A 27,771-nucleotide genomic window follows, 5' to 3' on the forward strand; every position below is an offset into this window, starting at 1 on the left:
TGATTTTCCCACCTTTTTGGCAACAACTGTTTTTTGCAATATATACGTTTTTCTAGGTTGGAAATTTTCAAATTTTATTTCTGCTCAGCCTTGACTGATCTCTGAGTTAATTTCTTCACTGGCAGACTTCTCATTCCTCCCCCCCCTTTTGCTTTCAGTCTCTCCTGCAGTACTTCCTTCACTTTGGAATCAATTGAAAGCAACAAAGAAAATCAAGCAAACTGGGAATTTTTCAGGTTTGGAGAAATTTTGAAGAGTTACAGTCAGAGAAGACAATTTAAAACAAAAAAAGGGGAAATAGAATTTAAAAATTACATTCAGTTACGAAGGGGAGCAAAAGCAGGAAAAAGAGGGAAAATCGAAACAGTTAAATATTTTAAATCATTTCCCAGCAGTGTGAAATCTTTCAGATTTGCCCAGTTTAAACCTGAAAGAAGCAGCACAGACACATATAAACAGCAAAAGGATGAAGTCCACTGGGATTAAATAATAAAGAAAATTAACTTTTTCCATCCAAGCGACTGAGGGAAACAGAAGGTCCTTAGGCCTGGAATGCTCCCGACAGCGTCAGCAGCCACCCAGACCTGGGCACAGGCTGAGGGGTTGGGGTCCAGGCTGTTTCTAATCACATTCCCTGTATTTCAGGACATTGGGCTGAGCTAAAAAACCCCTGGATTTCCCACGAGAAGGTGGAAGCTGCTCCCACACCACCAATGTCCCCGTGCCAGGGCGGGCAGGCACCACTCACCCAGTGCTGTCACCGACGGCCCCCTCTGCAAACCAGGTCTCCCCACGGGTCCCCGGGGGGCAGGAGCTGGGGCTGGGAGGTGAGGGACCCTGTCCCAGGTGTGGTGGCAGCAGAGCTACAGGTAGGTGGTGGCCTCGTGGCTGTCGCGCTGCCGCGCCTGCGCCACGGCCACGTTGAGGCACTGCAGCCACTGCCCCGCCCGGCGCTCGTCCTGCGCCTTCAGCACGTAACTCCTGCTCTCCGTGAAGATCTCGAAGGCCCGGGGCAGGCTCCGGTCCCGCCGCTTCCGCGCCACCACTTTGACACTCTGCACCTTGCTGAGCTCGATGGGGCTCTCGTCGGGGTCGTCCTTCTGGAACACAGTGGGGACAGAGCTCAGTTACCCGGGGTGAGCCACCCACCATCTCATCTGACACCCCTTGGAAGTGTCCAAGGCCGGGCTGCAGGGGGCTTGGAGCAACCTGGGCTAGTGGAAGGTGTCCCTGCCCATGGCAGGGGGTGGAGATGGTCTTTAAGGCCCCGGAAACTTGAGGACCCACCACCAACAGCTCCCGTGCAGGACGTTGGCTGGGGCTGTTCCATCCCCGGCTGTCCCTGCCACGCACTCTGCAAGTGGCAAAAGTACCACAGGCAAAGTGAAACCCTCTGGAAATGGTGTTGGGGAGCAGGGAAAGGGAGACACCAAAGGGATGGTCTCTGACTCACAGACTTTCCCTTCCGGAACAGCAGCTGGTTGCCAGCCAGGGTGAAGTAGCGAGTTTTCCACCTCTTGATGAACTTCCACCGGACCTGCTTCTCCTTCAGCTTCCCTTCGATCAGGGGTTGGCCGTCCTGGTTCACAACTGGGGAGGTGAACACACAGCCAGGGGTCAGTCCTGCCCTCCCTTTCTCCCAGCCAAAATCCAGGCCCGTGCCAGGCTGCAGGAAGGTTCTTTTGCCTTCCTCATTTTCCCAACCTCCAGCATTCATCCAGTGCCACCCCCTGCCATGGGCAGGGACAACTTCCACTAGCCCAGGTTGCTCCAAGCCCCATCCAACCTGGCCTTGGACACTTCCAGGGATCCAGGGGCAGCCACAGCTTCCCCTGTGCCAAGGCTTCCCCACCCTCCCAGGGAGAATTTCTCCCCAGTATCCATCTCACCCTGCCCTCTGGCAGTTTGAAGCCATCACCCCAATATCTCCTCTGGGTTTCTTTTCCCTTTCTCTTCTATTTTTACACCGATAGCCAGGACAGGGAGGATCAGCCAGACTGGGGGCAGCCCAAGGCACAGGCAGACTGAGAACGGATGGTTTTTGATGGGATGTTTGACTTGGAGCCCATCCCAGCATCTGTCAGACGGTCAGTTGGCCCCTGGCTGTTCTCCCACCCCTCAGCCTCAGTTTGTCCAGCAACGCTTTTCCTTGGAAGTGTTTGTTGTCATCTGGGCGCGAGGCTCTGGGAGCCCAGGGGCTTGGTGAGGATGGAGGTGAGTGGGGTGGCCAAGTGCAGCCACCCAAGGCAGTGCCTTGGGCTTTATGGCTTTTTGGGCACCTCCCTCCCACCTGGAAGAGGGAAATCAAACACCACCACAACACATCAGATGCAGATAAAGGCCGTGTCCTCTCCCTGCTGTTGTTTATGTTGGCAGGGGGGCTGCAGGGGGGACTGGAGCAATTTCCTCAGGAAAGACCATAAATATTTCTGTCTCTGTGGATGGGGAGTGTTTGGAAGGAGAGGGATGAATGAAAAGGGGGTTGGCAAAGCCCCAGTGCCGGTGGGGAACTGCAGCTGGGGTTTCTACCACAGAACCGGGTCGTGCTCTGCTCCACGTAACTCCACAACTCTCTTCCATATATTTTCATGCCAGCACTGGTGTGTTGGGTCACACCATGGGATAAAGCAAAGCAGAGGGTTGTTTTCTTTTTGCATAACTTTTGTCACTGCAAAATGGCCCAGATTTACCAGGGAGCTGGTTTGGGGCTGCCCTGTCTCACCACACGCTTGCTAGTGGGGCAGACCCACGTTTTACAGTGTCCCCCCTAATAAACACTGTGCAACTGTGTTAAATATTGTTCTCTACCTGGCTCTTGGTCTGACAGGAACACCATCCATCTGATTCCAGTGCAGTAGGGATGTGCTCTAACCCCAACTAAGAAGGTGTAAAGCACAAAAGGTTCAGGGACCAGAAGATGCTGAGATAGTTTGTGGTCAGGAGCACAACATGAGAAAGGAAGTGAATGTGCAATTTTGGCCTAAAGTGAATTTTTATGGCCAAAATCTTTCAAAATCAGAAATGTTGATCTCTCTTTAAGGACTTTAGGCAGTGCTAACAGAGCACTTCTCCTGTGCATCCACAAAGAAGCCCATGGGGATTTCTGATGTCAGTGGTTGTAATGAATCTGATGCCAGTGTGTCTGAGGGGCTGATTAGAAGAGAAAGATTCATGAAAGATAAGAATAAAGCTCTTTTCCAATATTTTTCTAAGCTCTTCTGCTTATTTTCCTTGTGGTTGACTTCACAGAACCACAGGATAATTCAGCTGGAGGGGAGCTCAGGGGGTCTCTCCCCCAACCCCCTGCTCCAAGCGAGGTCCCCTCTGGGGTCACACTGAGCTGCCCATGGATTTATCCATCCTGGACTTGATAAATCTCAACAACATCTCTGGGCAAACTGTTCCAATGCTTGGTCACCCTCGTGGTGGGAAAGTTTCCCTTTGTGGGAAGTCTGAACCTCTCCTGTTCCAATTTGTGCCTCTTGCCTCCCCCCCCCCACACCCCAGGAAGAGCCAGTTTTGATTTCTTCCCCTTGCATGAACAAGGACAAATAGAAAGTGACTGAAGAGTAATTTAAGACTGACATTCCCTATGATTATTCATATCATGGGAAACAAATAATAAAGTGTATTCTCCTTAATTTGCCCAAGCAAACATCAAGATGTGGCACAATAAATTCTACAAACAACGATTTTCTGCAGAGCAGGGAAGGGCATAAAGTGGTGCAGTGGTTACAGATAAAAAGTGGGATTATTTCTAGTCTGACATGTGGTTAAATCACCTGAGCAACAGTCTGGGCATGTCATGGGTTCTCCTTCACTTGACTTCTAAAAATCAGGTTTAGACATCTTTAGAAAAACACGCAAAAAGATAGAGATCAAAGAGAAAACCCTTCTTTGATATCAGCATTATTGGGCAGGATTCCTTGCTGTTTAGGTCAGCCTAGGTGGTCCCTAGGCTGGGTTTGAAATCCCTCTGTGTGGTGGCACCTTGACGTGGACCATGGGATCTTTAGCTTGGAAAAAGAAATTAAAAGTTCCAAAGGTTATATTTACTTTATATTTATGATTACTTTTCTTTTTTTCTTCAGAACACATAATAAGGCAAAAACTATCACCCAAAGTCAAAATCAAAAATTATTTAGTATAATACAGAACAACAGGCTGGTTTGGGTGGGAAGGGACATTAAAGCTCATCCAGTCCCTGTGCCAGGGCCTCACCACCCTCACAGGGAGGAATTTCTTCCCAATATCCCATCTAAATTTCTCCTTTTTTGGTTTGAAAAGGTCATGAAATATCTAAAGGTCTTGAAATATCCAGTTCTTAAAGCATCTTAATGTAGAGACACCAACTCCAATTTAACCCTGAATAGTTCCTGTTTGATGTGTCTGTTGGAATTATTTCCCATGTTCTGTCTTGCTTTCTCTGCAGAATTTCAGCACATCCAGCTTTAAGTAGTTTGGGCACTGAATAAAAAGTGAAAAACCCTCCAAACTCTTCCAAGATGAGACAGATAAACCCCAAAGCATTAAATCTTGCATTTGGTGAAACATAAAATCCTCCACAAGAATTCATGAATGATCTCAACGATAATAAACTCCTATGAACTTGAAAGAATGGAATGTGTGGCAGAGAAATGCAGTTAACCCCAGGGAATATGGATCCTCTCTTCCACGAATCATCACACTGGGTTTTGCTGGAGAGAACACGGCACCAAATGCCACTTTCGGTGATTTCCAAGTGAGTGTCACAGCTGGGCTCTCTGGGTCCCTGTGTGATCCCCACTGCTGGAGGGAGAGAGATGTATCCACAAGTTACTCCAGTGGGGGCTTATCCCAGGGAATTGCTTTTTTCCAGAGAATTATAGAATCACAGAATCAGCTGGGTTGGAAGGGACATCCAAGATCATCAAGTCCAACCCTTGATCCAACCCCGCTGTGGTTCCCAGCCCATGGCACTGATGTCACATCCAATCTCATCTTAAACATCTCCAGGGATGGAGAATCCACCCCCTCCCTGGGCAGCCCATTCCAATGGCTGAGCACCCTCTCTGCAAAGAAATTCTTTCTAATATCCAACCTAAACCTCCCCTGGCACAGCTGAAGACCGAGCCCTCTTGTCTTGCTGATCATTGCCTGGGAAAAGAGCCCAACCCCCCCCGGCTCCCCCCTCCTGTCAGGGAGTTGCAGAGAGTGAGGAGGTCTCCCCTGAGCCTCCTCTTCTCCAGGCTGAACACCCCCAGCTCCCTCAGCCTCTCCTCACAGCACTTGTGCTCCAGTCCCTTCCCCAGCCTCGTTGCTCTCCTCTGGACCTGCTCCAGCCCCTCCATGTCCTTCCTGAGCTGAGGGCCCAGAACTGGACACAGCACTCCAGGGGTGGCCTCACCAGCGCTGAGTCCAGGGGCAGAATCACTTCCTTGGACCTGTTGGCCACACTGTTCCTGAGCCAAGCCAGGATCCATTGGCCCTCTTGGCCACCTGGGCACACTCTGGCTCCTGTTCAGCTTCCTGTCCATCCCCACTCCCAGCTCCCTTCCTGCCTGGCTGCTCTCCAGCCACTCTGTCCCAGCCTGGAGCTGCCAGGGGTTGTCATGGCCAAAGTGCAGGACCTGGCCCTTGGCCTGGTTGAACCTCATCCCGTTGGAATCAGCCCAACTCTCCAACCTATCCAGGTCCCTCTGCAGAGCCCTCCTGCCTTCCAGCTGATCCACACTCCCCCCCAGCTTGGTGTCATCTGCAAATTTGCTGATGATGGACTCAATTCCCTCATCTAAATCATCGATAAGATATTAAACAGAACTGGGCCCAACACAGATCCCTGGGGGACACCACTGGTGACCAGCTGCCAACTGGATGCAGCACCATTCACCACCACTCTCTGAGCCCGGCCCTCCAGCCAGTTCCTGACCCAGCACAGGGTGTCCCTGCACAGGAATTCACCAAACCCCCTCAGTTTCACCCCAATCATTGCCCACGAGCACGAGGGCTCTGGTGCAACCCCCAGGGGTTTCTGCCGTGGCTCTGCAGGATTCCAGAGCAGGGAATGTGCTGCAACTCCCTCACTGCCCGGCAAGTGGTTTTCCAGAATTGTTTTGTGCCAGAGCTCGTGAAGCCAACTGTCAACAGGGGGTTGTGTTGAAATGAGGCTCCCAACAACCAGCTCTTCCTAAGGAGAGGAATTCTCAGTTTACCAGCATTCCAATGCCTTGTGACTGTGCCTGAATGTCCATAACTTAAGCAAATAATAGTGTAGGCTGGTTTTCCTGCCCCTGAGACCAGGGCACGTACGTGTGTTTGAGGACGATTTGTGGGAATGCTCTTCCTCAGTGGCAGGGAAAACCAATTTGAGATGATTTAACAGCACCTCTGGAAATGTATGGTTGCACAAGACATGCTTTGCAACCAAAGGAATGCATGAGAAATACTCCAACTTTCTCTGGGTTCGTTGCCACTGTGGGTTCATCCAGCAAGTTGCTGAAGCATAACTGGCTCTTTCCACACAGGATCAGCCTCCAAGTGTAGTCCAGCTCCAAAAATCCGCCAAAAAGTCAGTGATCACAGTATCATGGAATGGTTTGGGTTGGGAGGGACCTTAAAACCCATCCAGTGCCACCCCCTGCCATGGGCGGGGACACCTTCCTCTATCCCAGGTTGCTCCAAGCCCCATCCAACCTGGCCTTGGACACTTCCAGGGCTGGGGCAGCCACAGCTTCTCTGGGCATCCCAAGGTCAAGGCCTTAGGACAAAATGCTTGCCCAAGTCTGGAGGATAAAAGGCATCTTGCAACACAGCATCCAAAAAAATGCAACAAAACCCCACATGAACAGAAACCAGAAGACAATAATAGAAAAAGAATTTGCCTCTGAATTCCTTCTCCAAGAAGAATTAGGTTGCTAAACTGCATTGCTGAGAGGAAGAAATTACTGTCTTGTCTTTCAAAAGTATTTGGGGTTTCAGAGTGTCTGTCCCACTCTGAAATGAAAATAAAAGATGTTTCACAGCCTTCACATTCCTCATCAAGCCAAGGAGACCTTAAAATCGTCTTTCTTGTGTCAGATCTTATAAATCCAGAAAAACCCCGGAGGGTCCCACTCTGGACTCTTCCCAGCTGCCACAGCTCCCCCTCACCAATACAGAGGGGAATTTGCCATTCCCTGCAGATTTTATTCCACTGAGCTCTACCTTCCATGTTCCTTTCCTGAGTTTTCACATGGCCCATTCAAGACTTTATTTCCTTGGCCTTCTAAAGGCCTTTGGAGCAGAGAAGCAAATCATGATATATTCACAATGTGCCTTTCTTACAAAGTTATCTTTAAACTGAGACAGAGAGTCATTGCCCATAAAAAGGACAGTTACCACCCAAAAATATTCTGTGCCCATTCCTCCTGCTCCTGCCCATCCTCAAAGGCATCCCTGAACTCAGCCCTGGCTCCAAAGCAAAGGGGAAATGGGGATTTTGTGGGTGCTGATGTTTATTAGTCTTCTCCTGCCTCACACATCTCCAGAGAGGGGGGATTTTGGCACTTCTTGGGAAGCACAGAACAGCTCCACTGCTGGGTGGAACCTGTTCAGGCTGGATGGCAGAGCTTTGGCTGCATTAATCATAGAATCAGAGAATCATAAAGGTTGGAAAAGACTTCCAGGATCAAGTCCAACCTTTGACTGACACCACCATGTCAACTAAATCATATTGTGAAATGCCACATTTACTCACTTTTTAAATCCCACCAGGGATGGGGACTCCCCCTCTCTCTGACTTCTGGGCCTTCACAGGACACCCCAAGAATCCCACCCTGTGCCTGGGCCCACTGTCCAAACACTCCTCTTTGGACCAGTTAAATGCCTTTGGAAATTCAGCCCGAAGCTGTTTCATGAAGCCTTGACATTTTAAGCAGGAGACTCCTTTCCCTTGCAGCCTGACACCCGTCTGTCACTGGTGTGAGGGACAAACCACACTCAGACCACTGTGGATGTGAAATTTTGGCTCAAAGTGTGATTTCTCTTGTGGCTATCGAGTCCCATGGGAGTTGTGGAAGGAGGAAGGTGCTCAAGCCCCACGGAAAGAGCAGGGGCAGCCTGGCCTGCAGCAGGGGCTGTGCCACCCTTGCAAGACTCACTGAGGAGTACAAAGAGAGTTGTTAAATAGCTGAAAAATCCAATTATTCAAAGGCTTGACCAAAATATTCCAAATTCTTGGCCAGAACTGGGCAGATTTTTAGAGAGTGGCAAAACCCACCTAAGAACAAGCCATTCCTCTGTGTTTCAGTGCACTGATTTAAAACACGTGAGGGCCAGAGAGCTTCAAAACAGCTCACCAGGATCTTCTACCTGGGAAAAAGTCTGTTTGCCTGTTTTCCACTGCCCCTCTTTTCCAACACAGCTGAAGCATTCTGGCTGTTATTTCTGGACTGGGCACACACCAGGGCAGGTCTGTGCTTGCCTCTCTCATCGGAGAAACCGAGAGGAGGGTAATGGAGAATTCCAATTAAAAGAGCCACTGGAAAGTTTGGTTTCCCTTTTCCCCAACACTTGCCACCACCACCAGAGATGAGCTTCACTCCCTCCATCCTCCCCCCTCCCCACACCCCCTCACCAGTGGCAGGGGCTGGACCTGCCCACGTACCTGTTGCCTTCTCGGGGTTATTGCACATGAAGCACTGCCAAGCTCCTGCCTCCTCGCTGTAGCCAAACAGATCAAAGAACCTCACTTCTTCCAGGTGCATCTGGACGTGGTCCAGGTCCTGGGCCAAGAATGAGAGAAACCAAACTCACTCAGGAGGTGAAGCACTGCAAGCCAACAGCTCATAACCCCAAAGCCCAGAGGGACTCACAGCGAGGGCCCTTCCCGTGTCTGCTGTGGATGGACAACCTGCCAGGGCCAATGTGCTCAGCAGGACGTGTCTCTCTCCCCACCATCAGTAGCAGCTGATGTATAAATCATAGATTGGTCTGTGGGAGGCAGAGAATGGGGTTTCTTTTGCCTCCTCAGCAGCGCAGCCCGGCACGTTCCCCAACCTCAGAGCACAAGTGTGATGGGGAGCAGCTGAGGGAGCTGGGGGGGCTCAGCCTGGAGAAAAGGAGGCTCAGGGGGGACCTTCTGGCTCTGCAACTCCCTGACAGGAGGGGGGAGCTGGGGGGGGTTCGGGCTCTGCTCCCAGGGAACAAGGGACAGGAGGAGAGGGAATGGCCTCAAGTTGTACAATGGGAGGTTTAAGTTGGATATTAAGGAAAAGTTCTTCATGGAAAGGGCTGTCCAGCCCTGGCACAGCTGCCCAGGGCAGGGGTGGATCCCCATCCCTGAAGGGATTTAAAAGCCCTGTGGATGTGGCACTTGGGGACAGGGGTCAGTGGTGGCCTTGGCAGTGCTGGGGATGGTTGGACTTGATGGTCTTAGAGGGTTTTTCCAACCTAAACAATTCCATGTTTCTGTTATCCCCAGGGTTTTTTCAATGCTCCAGAAGGTTGTGGCCTCTGCTGACACAATGCAGTGCTGGGCACTCCCTCCTGTCCCTCCAGATCTCCCATCAGAGCAGGGGTGACAAGCCAGGGAAGCAGGACTGTGAATCCCCAAAGAGAAGTGAACATATGACTTGCTCAGAGGAACCTACATAACATAGACTTGCACCTGTGAGTATGGGAAAAGCCAGAGGATACTCATTTTGAGGTCATTAATAACAGTGTATAATTCAGTGTATTTTATTTTCATTTTGAAAGCAATTCTGATCTCACACCTAAACAAACGTTGGTGTTAAATAACACCAGCCAAGTTACTCACTGCAAACACGAAGGGCATTGCCAGCACTGCCCAGAAAACCCTGTTTGTGTAGGGTCTCCACAGGTCTGCAACACCCCAAGCTGCAGCCCAAGGAAAACACGGATTTATGCAGTCAGTGGGGAAAACACCATCCCTTGCCAGGGCCATTAGTCCATCACACTGAGCAAGGCTCTGCAGAGGATGCAGTTGTCCAATTCCAGCCTTTTTAGACAAACTTTAGCATAGCAGAGGGAGCAGGGCACGGTCAGTGACTTGTCCTACCCCCGATGTGCCCCAACCTCCTGCTGTGGCACCTTGGAGGGCACAACTGGGCAAAATGATGGCATTGCCCTCCCTGGGTCTGTGCAGCACATTCTAGGACATGGGGACAGGCTGGACAGAAAGCCTGGGAGCTTCCCCATCCCGTGAAAAAATCTGACAGTGTTTGCACTGAGCCAACTGTGGCCTGAAAGAGAGCAAATACCAGTGAAATATCAGGGCACCAATCTGGCCTCTCCCCTCTGTACTCGAGCACGCTTGAAATCCCCTGCAATAAGCCACTTATTTCAGGAGCGGAAGCATGGGGGAAAAGCCTAATTGGAGAGGAGAGATTTATCTCACCCCCCTGCCCCATAATCTTGGAAACTTCAGTGAGTCCATTGTGCAAACGTGGAGCTTGTTCTGAGACAGCGACGGGGAAAGGGAGGGACAGTGCGAACAACGGCTCAGAAATGTGAGCTCTGCTCTCGCCAGGCTGAGCAACAAAAGGCTCTCTGAGGGCATCACATGGGGCTCGTAAAGCATCCCCATCTCCCTGCTCTGCCCCACGTGAGGCAGCACAAAGAGCCAGCCCCGAGCTCCAGCCCGGCCCCGGCTGCGCAACGCGGCCCCGCGGCCTTTGATAAAGAGCTGTGAAGCAACCGAACGGAAATCTGGAAGGATGTACATCTGGAAGTGCTTTGCTTCTGGCACATCCTAAGCCCTGTTGGATAAATATTTCTTTGTGGCACGAAGAGGCTGCCCAGCGAAGCACAGCGTGCTCTGTGTGAGCCAGGTACTCGCCGCGGGTCTGGGCCAACCTCGGGAGTCGCGGGCGGTGACGGAAATCTGAAAACATTTCTCAGAATTTAGTCTGGAATAAAGCACTGATGTAATGGATTTTTCTCCAGGTTTGAAAAATGCTTTAGAGTCCACAACTGGGAAAAAGAATAAATTAACATATTCTGGATTAGACACAGGAGCAGAGGACGAACATGAAGTGATGGCAGAGCAGTGTTGTGGCACCGTCGTTCCTGTTGAGTGCTGGGGGTCAAACCTTCCTCACGTGCTCACAGAAATTCATCATCATCATCACAGAATGGTTTGAGTTGGAAGGGACCTTACAGACCATCTAGTGCAACCTTTCACAGACCAGGTTTCTCAAATTCTGATAACACAATGCATAAGACTCAATGTAAAATATAACAGGCAATGTTGATGCTGCACTGGAACTGTCAGATTCCAAAACATTTCCAGTTAAAAGTGCTGCACTTAATGAAGCAACCACACTCCCAGCATTTTGCTTCCTGAACTACTGGCATTAACAACTACAATAATTTTGTCAAATAATTCACAGTATTTGAAGTTCTGTTACAAATGGGAGGAACTTCTGAAATGACAAACTCAGATTATGGCAGAAGGTGAGCTTGTCAAGCAAAGTAAGGACTAGGTCATGGCAGGAATTTCCCAGGTAGAGTTTTTGGGAATGTAAAAGCCAAAGAAGACCTTCTCTATGGCAGTCCTAGACGTCATTCCCAGAAAACTCTGGGAATGTACTTTTCTCAAAAAACTGAATGGAAATTGCACTAGAAACAAACTCGGATTCTTATCAACAAACAAACCCCAAACAAACTCAGGTTCTGTGTCAATAAACTAAACCAAACCAGAAAGCACACCCAGCAGCAAACTGTGGAGCCCAAGACTGAGCTTTACAAACCCCTTCCCAAGCCAGATGAGTTCCATCTGCCCGACTGTCCCAAGGGCTGTTGGCCAATCCCAGCTCGGAAGCTCCCCAACCCCAATTCACTGCTCGGTTCATTCACCCAGCGAAGATCAGGATCTCATTTCCCAGCTCTGCTATTTTGGGAACTCAGAGATACTCTGACTGTCGTGGGCTGATGAGAGTTCCCAAAATAGGCCAGACACTTGTATCTGAGCACTAACAGGGTTATGCAACCACGTGCTGGAGACTAATCCCATTGCCAGGGTGTTGGATGTGTTTTGTAGACTTTGTGTGCCTGGTGCAGCACATCCAATCTGCCCAACGACTGCCATGAAATCTTCCCTAAGCTCTTTATTCACCCCAAGCTCCTTCACACTCCACCAGCTCCGACTTCTGACGAGCAGATCTCGGCACGGGCTCAAGTTAAGCCAGTGTTGAGCAGCAAAGCTGTTCTAATGCCTCTGGATGAGTCAGGCTGGGATTTCAACAGCAGCTAAAATACTCAGCACAAGCTCCACTGTGTCTAAGTAAAACTGGCCCCAAAACTGGTCTCACATGTGGGGGTCTCCCACTCCTCTGACAAGCCACAGCACGAGTTCCCACTTCAGCATAACGTTATCTTGGGGGTTCAGAAGGTGTTTCTAACAAAACCCCTGGTTTTAAATCAGCCACAGCCTTGATAATTTAATCTTATTCCGTGAGACATCTCCATGCCCACAATATTCCAAGAGAGAGTATTTTAAAATCACGTTTGACAAGTCGTTTCATCCCGTTGAGCTGGATGGAGACGCTCAGGAATAAATAGATATTTGTTTTACAATCCTCCAGCTGCCTTTTCCAAGAAGTCTGATTAATAGCTTTGGAATAGCACTCGCTGAAATCCCAGAGACAGTAAACAGCTTTGAGCAAGTAATCTTTTAAACCGAGGGGGGCAAGGAATGGCACACGTACGCACCATCATTTCCATAGAATCCAAGGCCCTGTTTAACCAGGTGAACTTCCCAGGAGCTGCCCAACACCCCACAGCAGCAGCTAATCTGAATCTTGAGGTGAAAGCTGTGAGCAGGAAAAAAACCATGGGCAGCATCCCTAATTTTCATCACTTTGGGAGCAATTCACATGGAGAACGAGCCTGGAGACCTTTCAAATAACAGCACAAAACACCCCTGTGGACCCTCTGTGGAGCAAAGACTCGCTGTAGTTACTGTAAAGGTCTTTGTACAGCTGTTCCAAAATGCAGGGTAAAGTCCTTTTACCATTTTTATTTGTGAGAAAAATAAACTCTCACCTTTTGGTGGGGGAATGTCGACTGGATCATGGCAGTTTCAAAGCTGTGCGTCCCCTTGAGCTGAGTCTTCTCCCACAGGGCCTTGAGGACTTGCACGGAATTGCTCTGTATGGACAAGGGTTCTGCAAACAAGCTCTGGAAAGATGGTGAAAACAGGATTTCAGGCATTTTTTGCTTGGCCATTAACAAAGAACATCTTGGCCTTGCCATGAGAGTAACCAGGGGTTGGTTCAGCTCCAGGTAAGGAGTTCTGATGGATCAATAGACACACAATTAGATACACCCTCAAATATTCCATTTCCTCTGGGGCTTTTTAAATTGGTTGTGTGTTCCATGTCTTTGAGGTCTGTGGCTCACCAAGGATTATCTCCCAGCCACCACTGCACAACTTGCACACTGGTTTTGCCTTGAAATGCTCATCTCTCACCACCTGAGCAGCACTGGCCTCCAGGACCCAGGGATCTCAGGGATGTGCATCTCTTTGGGAAGATGTGGCATTTACCAGGCAGTGGGAAGAGATGCTTCACTCCACTCCAGGTTTGTGTATGTTTGTTTGGACCTCCTTCAGCTCTCGGTCTTTGTGCAGGGAGGAGTAACAGGACAATGTTTGTGCCTGCACTGGACAGACAGTGGACAAAATGCGAGAGGAAAACCCCCCCGAACATGCTCAGCACAGGGTACAGGGGTTTTCAGCCCAGGGACATTCACAGAACAAGATGAAACCTTGTTGAGTTGGGTGCTCTCCCCTCCAAAGCTCCCTCTGTCAAAGGACACAACCTTCTACACCTGGAATTATTCTCATAATTGAACACCACTGAGTTCTTCAGTTCTAAACTGCTCTCAAAGCCCATGTTACGAGAACACTGTGGCTGAGAGAGCAAAATGTTTCTGTCTCTACTGTGTCTACTATATGAGCCTGGAATTAAAAAATGCATTTACAGGTAGGAGCCAAGAGCTCACGAAGAAATCTGATTTTCCACCCTACAGCTATTTGATTTCACAATCTGAGCAACGTCCTTTGAATGGAGGATTCCTGGATGGACGTTCTGTCTCCTCTTTCTAAGCGACCCCGTCAAGCCTAATCCTGCTGTCCTGCACTGATAATTTCCCAATGTCCATCCAAGGGTTTCGAAACACGATGTAAGTCTTCACTAATATTTTTCAAATTAACTAACCAGCGTTTTTGAAAAGCAGTTTTTGTGCTTATTTCTAGGAATACACGCAGGGCAGAGCCACCAGGGCTGTTAAATTTGCAGTATCCCTTGCTGTGGATGTGTTACATTTTGGATCAATCCTGGGTGTTTCCAAGGCTGAATTAGAGTGGGATGAACTGGATGAACAGCTCTACGTAGGTTAAAAAACTGAGCCTTATATTTTAACTCAAAACTCACCTGTTTCACCTTGAAGTGGGATTGTAGGGGTTTCTCTTACAGTTTAATACTATTTGTAACCTATCAGGAAATCCCACACATGTCCAAATATTGGGCTGTACTTGGAAAGAGTATTAAACACGAGAAAATCACTTCAGGGGAGGTAGAACAGTGCTGATCAGATTTACAAATCCTACTCCATCAAAACTTGTGCACTAAAATATCCCAGTGGGTTCTGCACCTCCAACCTCCTCCTGCGGCCTGGGGGTTGGTTCTGCTGCCCTGAAAATCCACTGCCATGCTCCTGGGGGCTTGCAAGGCACCTGGGATTTGCTGGAAGTTTTGCCTGAATGAGGACAATGTGGTTTGGTCCCACTTTTTCATCCCCAGGCTTTGCAATCTCCCCAGCCGGTTTGAACTCGGGGTATTAATAGAAATACAAAAGCTCATAAAGTGCAAAATCACTTCAGCCCAGCTGAATGACTGTCTGAGGCATCACGAGGGTCACATATTACAGTGAATTAGAAGTGTATTCAATGAGATTAATGCCTAAACATTTTTCCAAGTGCAACAGGGACGCCCCAGAGGTGCCACTGGTTTGTGTCCCACGCACCTGCTGGAAGAGGAACATGATGTGGATCCACAGGGGAGGCTGACGGCTCACCAGGGTGAAGCTGGACGTGCTGTACAAGCAGTAGTGGCCCTTCAGGGGACAGCTGAAGAACAGCTTTGCTACACAGCTTCTGACAGTGTCTGGGGAGAAACATGAAGCACATTAAAATCACCCACAGAAATGAGAGAAACCAAAGTGCCCCTTCCCAGGGCAGGTGTGGCCACGCAGTGTGTGGGCAGACAGCTCCACTTTGGGGCTCACTCCTTGGCACTGCTGTGTCTGCACCCCCAAAGCAGGAGAGAAATTCAGTCTAATGAGGCTTCTTTGTTACCTCCAACAGTGGTGTCATTTTATAGCCCCTGTGAACGGGAACAAGCAGCTATCCAAGGGAAAAAGGCACGGAAAAGAAAAGGAGGAGCTCCTTAGATGATGACCTGGATGCCAGTGCAGGAGAGAGCTGCAGGCTCAGCACACGTGTGGGGGGATGGACTGGGAAGGGGTCACAGAGCCAGGACTGTCCCGCAGCCCCCCCAGGGTGAGTCACCCCCAGCACCAGCTGGGCAGGGGCTGACTCACAGTCTCATGCTGCCCTGGTGAGTCACTGTGAGGGGAAGGTGGAGGAATAAAGTGCTCTAAGGAAACCTCCTAACTGGAAAAATGAGCTGTGACTTTTCAGCAAACGTGGCTGACAGGAGGTGGTTTCTGGACCTGCTGACAAGAGGAGTCAGCAGCAAGGGAGGCTGAGAGCACGAGGCAGCCTGGCTGTCCAGCCACAGACCAGCTTGGAACACTTGGTTTCAACATTTTCGTCTAACCAAGATGTGAAAGCTCGGGAAAGAAATGAAATAAATGCAGTATTTCACATGAAATCACGACATGAGGAATGAGTTTACCAGAGGTACAAAGGGATGGGTCACCAGAACAAAGTAACAGTGGTCAAATTGTCACTGAAAATGCAGAAAATTCAAAACTAGGGTGTTGGAATCTGCCAAAAATGCTACAGAGAGGCCAGATGGCCAGGAGAAAAACCAGCCTGGGAGGCTCCAGCCTCTGGTAACAACTGAGAAAAGGTGCCCAGTGCCAGGTGGGACTGGGAATCTCAGAATCCCAGAATGGTTTGGGTTGGGAGGGACCTGAAAGCTCATCCAGTCCCACCCCCTACCATGGGCAGGGACACCTTCTACCGTCCCAGGTTGCTCCAAGCCCCATCCAACCTGGCCTCGGACACTTCCAGGGATGGGGCAGCCACAGCCTCTCTGGGCAACAAGGGGGTGAAGGAGGTTCCTAAATACCACAGAACAAAAAATGACAAAGATGTGTGGAGAGACACAAACCCTTAAGAAATTGCTTAGCAAGACTTTGTGGATGACACTGAGAAAGGTTCTGAGGCTGAGAACATGTGCCAAAATCGACATCAGCTCCAGCACTGGAGCCAAGGTTGGCTGAGCAGGAAGTTCCTGGAAAAAAGCAGCCTTGATTTGTCAATACCAAGGGCAAAAAGCCTGCAGCCCAGACAATCTGCAAACCTCTGCCATGAGAGGGGCTGTTACAGCTGTTCCTGCTGCTGGATGTGCTGAGTGTGGCAATGTCTGAGAACGAGCCCAACTTGCTGCGGGTGTTTTTCAACCGTTTGCAATGAACTACCAGTTTCAACACACAAGAGCTGATCTCAGTTATCCCAGTGTCAGCAGAGTCACAGAATCGTGGAATGAGTTGGGTGGGAAGGGACCTTAAAGACCATCCCATTCCACTCCCCTCCCCTGGGCAGGGACACCTTCCACTGTCCCAGGTTGATCCAAGCCCTGTCCAGCCTGGCCTTGGACACTTCCAGGGATGAGAAGGAAAAAGGTGCTTTTAAAATCATTGCAGTGTTTACAAATTGCTTGTAACTCAGTGTAATGTGCAGTTTAAGATACATTTTGGACTTTCCTAAAACACAGGTGCATAAGTGGGCTCAGTTCTAGGTAAGGTGTGGTTCACACTTCTCCCAGTCCATCATGGCAAGTTATATGAACACTATGGATAAAATGTCCACCTTGAGTAATCCTCATGGATTTCAGCGATAAGGCAGAAATAATTCAGCATAAAAAGGCCTATTCACAACAAACCAAAACATTTTTGGTAGGAAGAACAGAACCAAATCACTTGCAGCCTTGAGTTAGCAAAAAAGGTAAAAAGAAAAACAATCCCAGGCTGGGAAGGTGGAGACAACTCAGTTCCCTGAATCCCTCTGTAATTCCATTACACGTAACTGCACACCCTAAATTCACCTGGTAAGGAAAGATTAATTGGGTCCCAGGAAACTTTCAGGATATCAGTAAGATACAACACACAGGGTCCTGTCACCAGAACCTCCTTGCTCTGCAACTGCTCCCCCAGCACAAGGCACGTCCTGGCGAGTGCTGGTGATCCAGTGGTGACTAAAGGTCCTTTTGATGTGATTTAAAGCAATGAAATCCAAATTATGGTCAAGATGGATATGCAGCTCTTTAAAATAAATGGTCAGAAGCATGTAAGGGAGAGAGGAAGGAAAAATTAGCTGACTTCCCCAAGGGCATTAAGCCTATTATGTTGGTCACATTTAAGCTACACTTTTACAGGCTTTAGAACCAGTTTTGTACTCTAAAAACTCCTGTCAATTCTAAATCCTGAAAGCAAATTTGAAGGAGGGTTTTTATGCCAGCCTCTGTTTCCCTGAGTAACCTGTCCCATCTGACCTGAATTAGGATTTGTGGAAACACCCTTTATTTCATCCCCTGGCTCTGTGACTGGAATAGCACTTCTGCACTGCAGGGCTCAGAGAGGGGGAGGCTGAGGGAAAGGGAATGACAAAATCCCAGAGACAGACTCGTCTCGTGGCTGTTTTGGGTGTGAGCTCTGGAGCTGGACCATGGATACGACGGCTTTGCCTGGGCCAGGACAATCCCTGGCACCTGTCAATGCACCAGAACATACTGATGGGGAGGAAAGGGGGTCCCAGCCTGTGACCCCCACCCAGGTGGAAAGGAGCCCAGGCTGGACCTCCCCTGTCTCAGCCAAGGGGCTCTGTGCAAGGTGGGTTTATGGGGTGAGAAGTCTGTGTGAGCGGCTGAGATCTCGTTTGGACTCAGCAAAGGAGGGGAGTTCATGTCTCTGCTTCATCTCAGCAGCACCAAAGCCAGACCTCTGGCTCAGGGTCTGGGTAACACTGAGCAGGCACAACAAACGCCTGTTTTATCCAGTTACTTGGAATTATCCCTATGGATGAGCACCTCAGAGCAAACCTCAGCCAAGGCGTTGGAGGGCTCTGGGCACCCCCCACTCCAGCAGCTCCTCACCTCACATCCCCCAGGCACTGGACCTGCTGCACCCCCATCCTGCTCCCCTGCAGCGCTGGCAGCACCAGCTGGGGACACTTGGGAACATCTTCTCCATGAAGGGTGAGTCTATAGGATCGTGGAATGGTTTGGGTTGGAAGAACCTTAAAGCCCATCCTGTTCCACCCCCACCTTCTGAGTAAAGAATTCCTTCCCAATATCCCATCTATCCCTGCCTGTGGCAGCTTGAAACCACTGCCCTTTGTCCTGTCACTATCTACCAAGTTCCCCTCCTTCCTCAGCCTGGCTGGGCTTGCCTTGTAAGGAGAGTCCAAGTAACACAGGAGAAGGATTCTAGAACATGAAGAACATGTGAGCAGCAACACAAGACACAAACCAACCCCACACAGGCACCAAATGCCCAGATGGCTGGTCAAGATCCCCAAGGAAATGTTCCTTAGTCAAGAAACATTCCCGCCTCTTGGCAAGTCTCTGAATTCTAGCAAGAGAATAAGCAACAACTTGTTTTTCCTACAGGAAACAAGAGAATATATGTTGCAATTTTAAAGTTCACAACTAAGTGGTTGTGCCTGGGGAAAAAAAGAACAAAATAAAACCAGAAGAACGTCAGTAGAGTTGTTAATTGTTGCTTATTCCAGCTCCACACGCTGTGCTGAACCAGGAGGGTACAGAGTCACTGGTTCTGGGAACAATCAATGCATTATTTGATTTGCATTGGTAATCCTTCACTGTTAAATAAAATCTGTTAATAGGAGGAGAAGTATGCTCATAAATTTCCTAAATAGAATCAAACCCACACATAAACATGGAACCAATAAGAAATGGATATGACTTTTTAAATTTTGGTTTTAAGCTTTTTCGGCTTCCTCAGTTTCCTTTGCCTGATCTCTTCGGTTTGGGTTACACAAAGTATGCAAACAATAAATACATTTATAGGAGAAAAGGGTAATTTTTAGAGCAGCCACCTTCAAGAAGTGCTGATTTGTATTGTTTTTACCACTGCTAGCTTTGTGTGCATGCCTTAACTCCATCCAGCAGATTTCACCTCCAGTAAGTTACACAAAACTCAAGGGAAAAGGCAGGGCTGGGATGGGGTATGGACAGGTACAACAATGCACCCAACACATAGAGCCCAAACTCTGGCAAATCCAGAAGCTCCGAAGTCATGGAGTCACAGACTGGTTTGGGTTGGAAGGGCCCTTGAAACTCATCCCATCCCATCCCACCCCCTGCCACGGGCAGGGACACTTTCCATATGCCAGGTTGCTCCAAGCCCCATCAAAGTCCAAGTGCTCCTGTTTATGGCCCCGCCCAGGAGTTTCCCAGGCAAAGCCCATGTGGAGAGCAGCCTGTTCCAAGTGCTGCTTCCAGGGCAGGAGTGACACACCCAGGGTCTGTCACCACGTGTGTGGGGGCAGCAGGTTCAGAGCTGTCCCTGTTCCCGTTACGCTCCCCGGGGAGTTTCCCCGTCTGACGAGGACCACCATGAGCACGGGGGCCATCCTGAGCGTCAGCACACATTCCCACTGCCTGTCCTCCTGGATGGGATGCCTTTGGAACACCAGCCCTGCAGAACTCAGAGCCAGCTCCTATTTGCTGTGGCCCAGCGGCCCCAGCACCGCTCTCTGGGAACGCTCTCCTGAGCCTGCACAGCTCTGTGATCCCACTGAAGGACCAGAGGCCCATCTGTTCCAAATCAACGCTGGGCTCATGGAATGCTGGAATTCCTCAGGCCGGTGCAGGGTGAGCACTGCAGGGGAGCAATGAGCCTTTCCATCCACACCGTCATATGGTCCCGATTACCTCCCGGTACCCCATAAAACATAATAACTACCAGATTTAGGGCCAGCATGCTGCAACCTGTTTCCCCTGCTGCCTCCTCCTCTTTCAGCATTCTGTCATTAATCCCATGAAATGTTTGCTGGATATTTTTCCTCCCGAATGGCACCGAGGAGCCAGCAGTGACTTACTGCTGGAAAAAGGCTCTAATACTTTTCACTGGAGTACGTTGTGTTTGAACGTGGCTGCAGTGACCAAGGGTGGAATCATTCCACGATCTCCCTGGACTCTATCCTTTCGAAAGGAGGCTGGGCAGACTGGAGATGGCAAATCCCTCAGCATCCTCAACACACAGACATGGTCAGGTGCTTCCTTCCAACAGCTCACTCGACACTCAGAGCTCTGGGCTGTTGGCATTAATGGGGGTGTTTTTATCCAAATTAGTCAAAAAGCAACCAGAACTACAGTGGAAAACATTTCCCTCATTATAAGCAAACCCAGCAGCTGTACAAGCCTGTGTCTGGGAATCATCTGAAAGCAGCCCCTCCCAATGGCAGGATACACATGGCCATGGATCTGATCCACCATCCCGGTGCATCTGGGAAACAAGAGCGGGTCAAAAGTCCTCTGACCTGTAGAGGGTCAAGGTGAGAGCCAGCAAGGCTGGGGCAGGTGGGGCTGCAGCTGCTCCAGAGCCCTGTGCTGCCTGCAGGGTGACGGGGGCCACGCCAGGTAAAACTGGGAGGACTCAGCTCCCACCTGGGTGCTGTGCCCTTCCCAAAACCAACACTGGCAGGTCTTAACACCAGTAATCATAGAAACATCAGAGAACCACAGAATGGTTTGGGTTGGAGGGACCCTAAAGGTCACCCGGTGCCACCCCCTTGCCATGGGCAGGGACACCTCCCACTAGCCCAGGGTGCTCCAAGCCCTGTCCGACCTGGCCTTGGACACTTCCAGGGATGGGGCAGCCACAGCTTCTCTGGGCAACCTGTGCCAGGGCCTCCCCACCCTCAGACCAGGTAATAACAACACCCGATACAGGGATTCCATCTTGCACCAAAGCCTTTCAAAGCAACTTCAATCACCACCAGCCCCACCTCCCCAGAAGGGTTTGGGAGACATGGAAAAACAGGAGGGCTGAAGGACCTGTTGGACAGCACCGAATAAAACCAGTGGGGAAACTGGGGGACCTTGATCTCAACCACAGGGACCCCAGTCCCACTGGGGCAGCAGAAATCCCACCCAGTGCTCACTGAACAGCAATAACCAACCTTGGGAGCATTCAGGAATTTCCTGAGGCACGGCCTGGGCCTCTGGAATCTGCAAGATCCTGGGGGTACCGATAAGATACGGGATCACAAACCATCTGGAAAAATATGGGCTGATGAAAACTATTTGCTTAACTCCATGAAAGCTGAAGGGTATGACAAATATGGTGGGGTTTTTCCCTTTTTTTTTGAGGAAAAGATCCCGAGGATTAAGGGGATTAAAGTGATAAACATGATGTAAAAGAATTCCTCAAACTGCTGAAGGTATGGCAGAGATGTGGATCTGGGCACAGTGCTTCAAACTAAGCAGGGACTGACCCAAACCATCAGCCCCAAGCTGAAACAAGCTCAAATAAATGGATTTTTGTGGGTTTGGGTTCCTTCTTTCTGACCCAGCTCAAATCCCCTCTCTGACTGCAGTCTCCCAAAAAATTCACTTATACATGTGAGTCTGGGGTGCTGTTGGAGCTTTTCTGCTCTTTGAAACACCCTCAACTTTGCCATTTTCTTAGGGCAAGACCTTCTGGCCAACAGCCCAGCCCTAACCGTGCTCCTGCTGTAGGATCATCACCCCATTCACACTCTGCCTCTGCCCAAAGCACATCCAGCCAAAAATAGCAACTTTTAAATGAGATAACAGAGCTGACATGGCAATTTTTCAATGTCTTTATGAGGCATCTTCAAACTGTCACAGACAGTTCATGGATCCACCCTGACAGTTCTTCACCTGCCTCCCTTCAGAGCTGTAAAACCCAACACTTCAGCTGATATTACATCAACTGGGACGTATCGTATAAATCCAACAAGCTTGTAAGTCAACAAGGAGACTGAAAATCACAGCCTGCAAAGCACGAATGTTCTGTGAGGGTTAAGACCTGCACAGCAAATGCCTGACTCGATTGTAAAAAAGCCAATTTGCAAATCACAGACAATTTTACAGAGCAGAGGAGCCTATTTTGTGTGGTTTGAATTTGCTTCTGACAACTTCAGTGCTTGTTCTCCAGCACCTGTACCAGGGCAGACAGTGAGCCACCCTCAGTTAATGCTCTGCCATTCGAGACACTGCAAATCTCCATCAGCCCTCTCTTTTCCAGACTGAGGAGTCTCTAGTTTTCTTCACATGGAGGTCTCTGATTTTCTCCTTTATCCTCCAAATTCAGGCTCCAATTAATGCAGACAACAACAGACCGGTTTGGGTGGGAAGAGACCTTGAAGACCACCCAGTTCCAACCCCCTGCCATGGGCAGGGACACCCTCCACTGTCTCATAGTGCCCAGACCTGACAGGGTTCCTACGTGAGAATTCTGGATACACCCCAAGGCCCCCAGGCCTCTGTCCTGCCCAGCACAGGATCCTTTGGAGATGCCACCCAGTCTGGGTGCTGAGCAATGGGGCATTCACCCCCCTCCCAGACAGTCTGCCCCAGCCACCACCACCAGAAATGTGAGCAGGGGGTGGAATTCTGGTTAAGGGAACAGAACTTGGCCCATCATCCCTTAGGAATTCTTACAACTGACATGAACACTCTGTTGAGCTCCAGGAGCTGCCCCTTGAAAGGCCGAGAAAGGCCTGAGTGAGGAAAGGCTGCGTGGGGAACGTGCACTGCCCTTCTTTGCTCACCACAGGGCTATTTCCTTGCAACACACTTTGCCACTAGTTCCTTCAAATACTCTGTTTCATGAGGGATTGCTCAGCAGTTCTTATCTTTTCACATTTTTCACGTCTTGCATATCAAATTTCCAGCTCAGATTCCTCCACGACCAACAGAAAATTAGCCAAATGGGATATGAATATTTTCTAATTATTTTTTTTCCCCAAAACATCTCATTGAAAAGTAAACCACACATCTGAATGGGCCTTGTTAGAGTTTAGGAATCACTGAAGTCCAAGAACTGCAAGTTTTTGGAGTGGTTAATGCAATATCTGGAATATTACCCAAGCTGTCCCCCGTGCACTGAGCCAGGCTGCATTTCTTCAGCAGATTTAGAATGAGTCACATAAATCTCCTGCTCTGCACATGTGTCCCTACTCAAAGAATTTTCCTAAGAATGCTAGTTGAGGATTTTCAGGAAATTACAATAGTTTGAATGAATTTAGAAACAGTCCCATGTTTGGGATGTATCATAGTAGGCACTGCAGAAAGGAAGCTGAGTAACACATTTAAAATATTCAATATATGGTATTTGATTAATGCAGGGTCATAACACTCAGCCCTTCAAAAGGCAGGCTGTTCACTCTCATGTTTTCACTACCATTTTACGGAAAAAAAAATATCATAATTCTACCAAATAACTATTTCAATCACTAAACCTGGAATTTAAGACATTTAGGAAACTCTCCAGAAGCATAAGCTTTCAAAATATATATAATTATATTCTTTTTGTGAGTGGAAACTGCTTTTCCACTTCTTGACCACTGAAAAAGAAATAAATATTTTATCAACTTAAGTTGCTATTTGTTGGAGCTGAAGTTGTGTTGTATTAGATGATGATGCTTTAAGGGACTGAACATTAATTTAACTTGTGGAATCAGATACTGTTTGGAATCAACCCTTGAAGGCTGGGCTGTAAATAGCTCAGGGCCACCAGTGAGTGGTTGGATGCACAGAAATTCAGGTTAAAGGGGATAAGCAGCAGGATCCCAACCCAACCCAAAGTACTCCCTTCAAAGAGCAGGAGCACCCCAGACCCATCTCACCCACCTCCCCCACAGCCTCACAAAACCACCTCCCTCTCGTTTGCAAACAAACACCCGCCCCTGGTGAAGGCAGCAAACCCAAAACAGCCCCAGGGACGTGGGAGATGGGATCCCACCCAACCCAACCTCTGGGAGATGGGATCCCACCCAGTCCAACCTCCGGGAATCTTATCCTGCTGTGCCTTCCAGGAGTTGTGTGTCTGGGCTGGAGTGTTATTTCATAAAACTGATGTTCCTCCCTGTCCACGAGGCCTGTGCTGGAGAGTCTTTGCTGCCCATTTGCTCGAACCCTGAGAGGAATCTCAGTGGAGTGTCAAAGTCTTGGAATGGGAAAGGCTCATCCCGCTTACCTTCGATCACACACTGGTCAGGGATGGGAATTTTCCTCCCCATCTCTGTCACATATTCCTTCACTTTACCCAGGTTTTCCTTCAAGTGCAGGTAGAGCTTATCCTGGTATTCCACAGGTGCTGCCTCTGCACTTCCTTCCAGGGCCTTTTCTTGAGTGGATTCCGCCAAATCTGCTGATTCCGGGTAATCAACACTTCGGTGTGACACCAAGGAATTTCCCCGTGGCACTGCCTCGGGATCCACCCCAAAGGGCAGTTTCTCGTTGTCCTGGCTGATGTAGATCTCAGTAAAGGAGATTCCAGCAGGGACCTCCCCGCTCTCCTCGTCCTGCCCCCCCTCCGAGCTTGGCCCCTTGGTGCGCAGGGCGTGCAGGGCGAGGCTCTTGGACCTGCAAGGGGGGCAAGGAAAGGAGAAAGGGTTTGGAATAGAGGTAGGGCACCAAAACCACCCCAGGCCCTGCTCTGCCCCTGTGCAGCTGCCTCAGAGAGCCCAGCCCGGGGCTCACTCAGCCAGGGGCAAAGATCTGCTGGGGAATAAGCATTTCAAGAGCCAAGTTCAAGCCACAGCTTTAATAAGCAAAGGAAACTAAACAATATCCATATATCCCAACATCTGCATTCCATGGGTTCCCTTGCAGAGGGAACCTCTCTGCAAGGGTCTTATAACCCCAGGAGTGGTGTGTCTGCCTTATTGATCACACCACAAAAATGCCATCCAGCAGCACTTCTCTGGTCCAGGGCTCAGCCTGCAGCTTGTCCCGCCCTGGGATGGGGGGAAGAGTCAGGGGGTAGAAGTGACTCAAAGGGCAAGTCCTGGAGCAGGAAGGGCAGAGCTCTGTGGGAAGCTGCTGAGCAGAGGCAGCCTAAGGGCACACTGGGTGCACATTGTGTCCTTCAATGTGCATTGTTACTAACAACACCCCAAAAAAGGTCTCTGTACCCTCCTTTCCCTGATTTCTCTGTGCAGTTATTGTCCAATCCCTTGTGCTGTTTTAGGGCACACAAGAGATTAAATGGGTTGCCCAGAGAAGCTGGGGCTGCCCCTGGATCCCTGGAAGTGTCCAAAGCCAGGTTGGACAGGGCTTGGAGCAACCTGGGCTAGAGGAAGGTGTCCCTGCCCATGGCAGGGGATGGCATTGGATGGGCTTTAAGGTCCTTGCCAACCCAAACCATTCCATGATTCCATGATTAAGAAATATTTCACCCAGCCTTTGACCTCGTGGATATGAGACTTGGCTAAAATTAGGCTGATGGTGCCCGTAGGGATCATGCAAATGGACCAAATCCTCATTGTTTGGATAAAGTTTATGGCAAAGCTGATATCCATGAACCCCCTGACACACTTTACAGAGCCATACCTGTTAAATCTCATATCCTTCCTTTCTTCTTTGGAAACCTGACCCAGGCTGTATCTCCTCACTGAACCAGGAGTGCTGTTGTCAACATTTATTTTCTCTTCAAAAGCCTGGATTTTGACTTGAAGCTTTTCATCTTCCTCATTTCCATCCACGACAGATTTTAAGTCCTCCAGCGGTACAGGAGGTTCTGTTTCAGTGTCCTTTTCCACCCTAAGGAAGCAGAGAGCAGAGATTTACCCCTGGCCCACTGTTCACAGTGATGCTGATGCTGCTTTTCTGCCTGTGACCTGTATCGTGGATCTGGTAAAATAAATATGTTTTAGCAGAGATTCCCTTAGATTATTTTCAGGAACATCTTCTAGATGAATGTCTCTGATGGATCAGAAACACTGAACAACTCTGACAACCCTGGATTAGAAACTCCATGTGCTGTATCTCCATAAGCAAATCACAACTCTTCCTGATTGTCCATTGGAGAAAGTTTTTCATCTGAACTCAAACCATCCTCCCAAGCTTGCTAAACACTGACTTATTACATAATTTTCACAAAGCAAAAGTCAAGCAATTTTCAGAGTTTATAGAACTCTGTGGTTTTAAATGTTTGACCAAAGTACATGAAGTTCTTACCAAATTACTGCACCCTGAGTAAGAAAAATATAATTTAAAACTCAGCAGAAACAGGCTCAGGAAAAGTTCTAAGCAATGTCACTGTAGTTCAGGAATGAGAAAATGAAGAGTTAAAATGAACAGGACAAGTAGTTTTGGTTTAAATTTGTTATGTCAGTCTTAAAATCCCAGAATTAAGGATTCTTAGAATGGTTTGGGTTGGAAGGGACTGTAAAGCCCATCCAGTCCCACCCCCTGCCATGGGCAGGGACACCTTCCACCAGCCCAGGTTGCTCCAAGCCCCATCCAACCTGGCCTTGGACACTCCCAGGGATCCAGGAACAGCCACAGCTTCTCTGGGCAACCTGTGCCAGGGCCCCTCCACCCTCTAACTAGAGGAATTTTAGAGAACTAAGGGGTCCTGGACAGTATTTACTTTTTAAACTCTACCCACAGCTTTAAACAAAGTTTGTTTTGTTTCTGATCATTTCTTTGTTTGATTTTCTCTCTCTTTTTTTTTTTTTTGTATGTTTCCTGATGAACAAACATCTGAATAGCTAAATCTGTAAAATCTGGATATATAAAACCACAAATGAGAGTTTTAACACAGCACTTCCAAAGCAGCAGAGTCTCAACAAGTCACGCTCACAGTCGGGGGGCCCATTAAAAACTCCCCAAACTGCAAATTACCAATTGTACAAAGCATGTTTTTAAAGAAACAACCAGAAATACTGCAGCACAAAATGCACTTTTTCATTTGTTTTGATAAAGGCAGCTCAAGGATATTTCTCAGGGGAGCTGGCGAGTTTTGTCTTGTTTTTAATTTAAGCAAGATCTCGTAATATATTAACACCGAGGAGCACTTTAAAAATATTCTTCTGTAATAAAGAACCTTGATATGACCTTTGCTAACAAATCTTTCTGGGGATGTAGGACAAGATTTAATTTATGGGGAAGCTGTCACTCCAACAGGACTCCCAACACTGCTCCCATTGTGGGAGCTGAGCACTAAGGAAAATGTCTGTTCCATATGGAAATACATGGAAAGCCTCTGCTCACAGAGAGGGGATTGATGGACTGGGGGGGGTTGTGAATGACAGACCCAAACCAGGAAGCCTTGATGAAGTTTGGAAACAAAAATGGTGTTTTAGAACAGCACCTCTCTTTGTCCAGTGTTCTCCTGTTGGGCTCCGATGGCTTCGGGAAGGGAACACAAGGAAATACTTCTCCTAAAGGATCATGGAATTGTTAAGGTTGGAAAAGACCTCAGAGAAACATGTTAATGAATCCTACTTTCCACGTGTGGAGCAGAAAGAAGTCACTCCTCAGGGTGTGCAGGGTGCAGTTCTCACTGCCTGGTGCTCCTCAAGCCACCACCTGGTTTTTG

The 27,771-nt window shown here is 48.9% G+C and overlaps 1 protein-coding gene across 3 annotated transcripts in view; it reads right to left on the reverse strand.

Moving 5' to 3' along the window:
• Nucleotides 1-212: 212 nt before the first annotated feature.
• Nucleotides 213-27,771, reverse strand: part of VEPH1 (ventricular zone expressed PH domain containing 1) — a 61,124-nt gene continuing 33,565 nt past the window's right edge. For 2 of the 3 annotated variants that reach the window (XM_017831410.1, XM_017831411.1), the window contains 7 exons: nt 25,779-25,988; nt 24,421-24,809; nt 15,007-15,146; nt 13,024-13,158; nt 8,624-8,741; nt 1,454-1,590; nt 213-1,100 (listed from right to left, as the gene is read on the reverse strand). In XM_017831410.1, coding sequence (XP_017686899.1) covers nt 864-1,100; nt 1,454-1,590; nt 8,624-8,741; nt 13,024-13,158; nt 15,007-15,146; nt 24,421-24,809; nt 25,779-25,988 — 1,366 coding nt within the window. In that variant the 3' untranslated portion in view covers nt 213-863. The remainder of the gene's footprint in view (nt 1,101-1,453; nt 1,591-8,623; nt 8,742-13,023; nt 13,159-15,006; nt 15,147-24,420; nt 24,810-25,778; nt 25,989-27,771) is intronic. The other variant, XM_017831412.1, reaches the window with a different exon arrangement.

This window comes from Lepidothrix coronata, unplaced genomic scaffold (genome assembly GCF_001604755.1).
Source record: "Lepidothrix coronata isolate B3197 unplaced genomic scaffold, Lepidothrix_coronata-1.0 Scaffold190, whole genome shotgun sequence".
Classification (NCBI taxonomy): domain Eukaryota; kingdom Metazoa; phylum Chordata; class Aves; order Passeriformes; family Pipridae; genus Lepidothrix; species Lepidothrix coronata.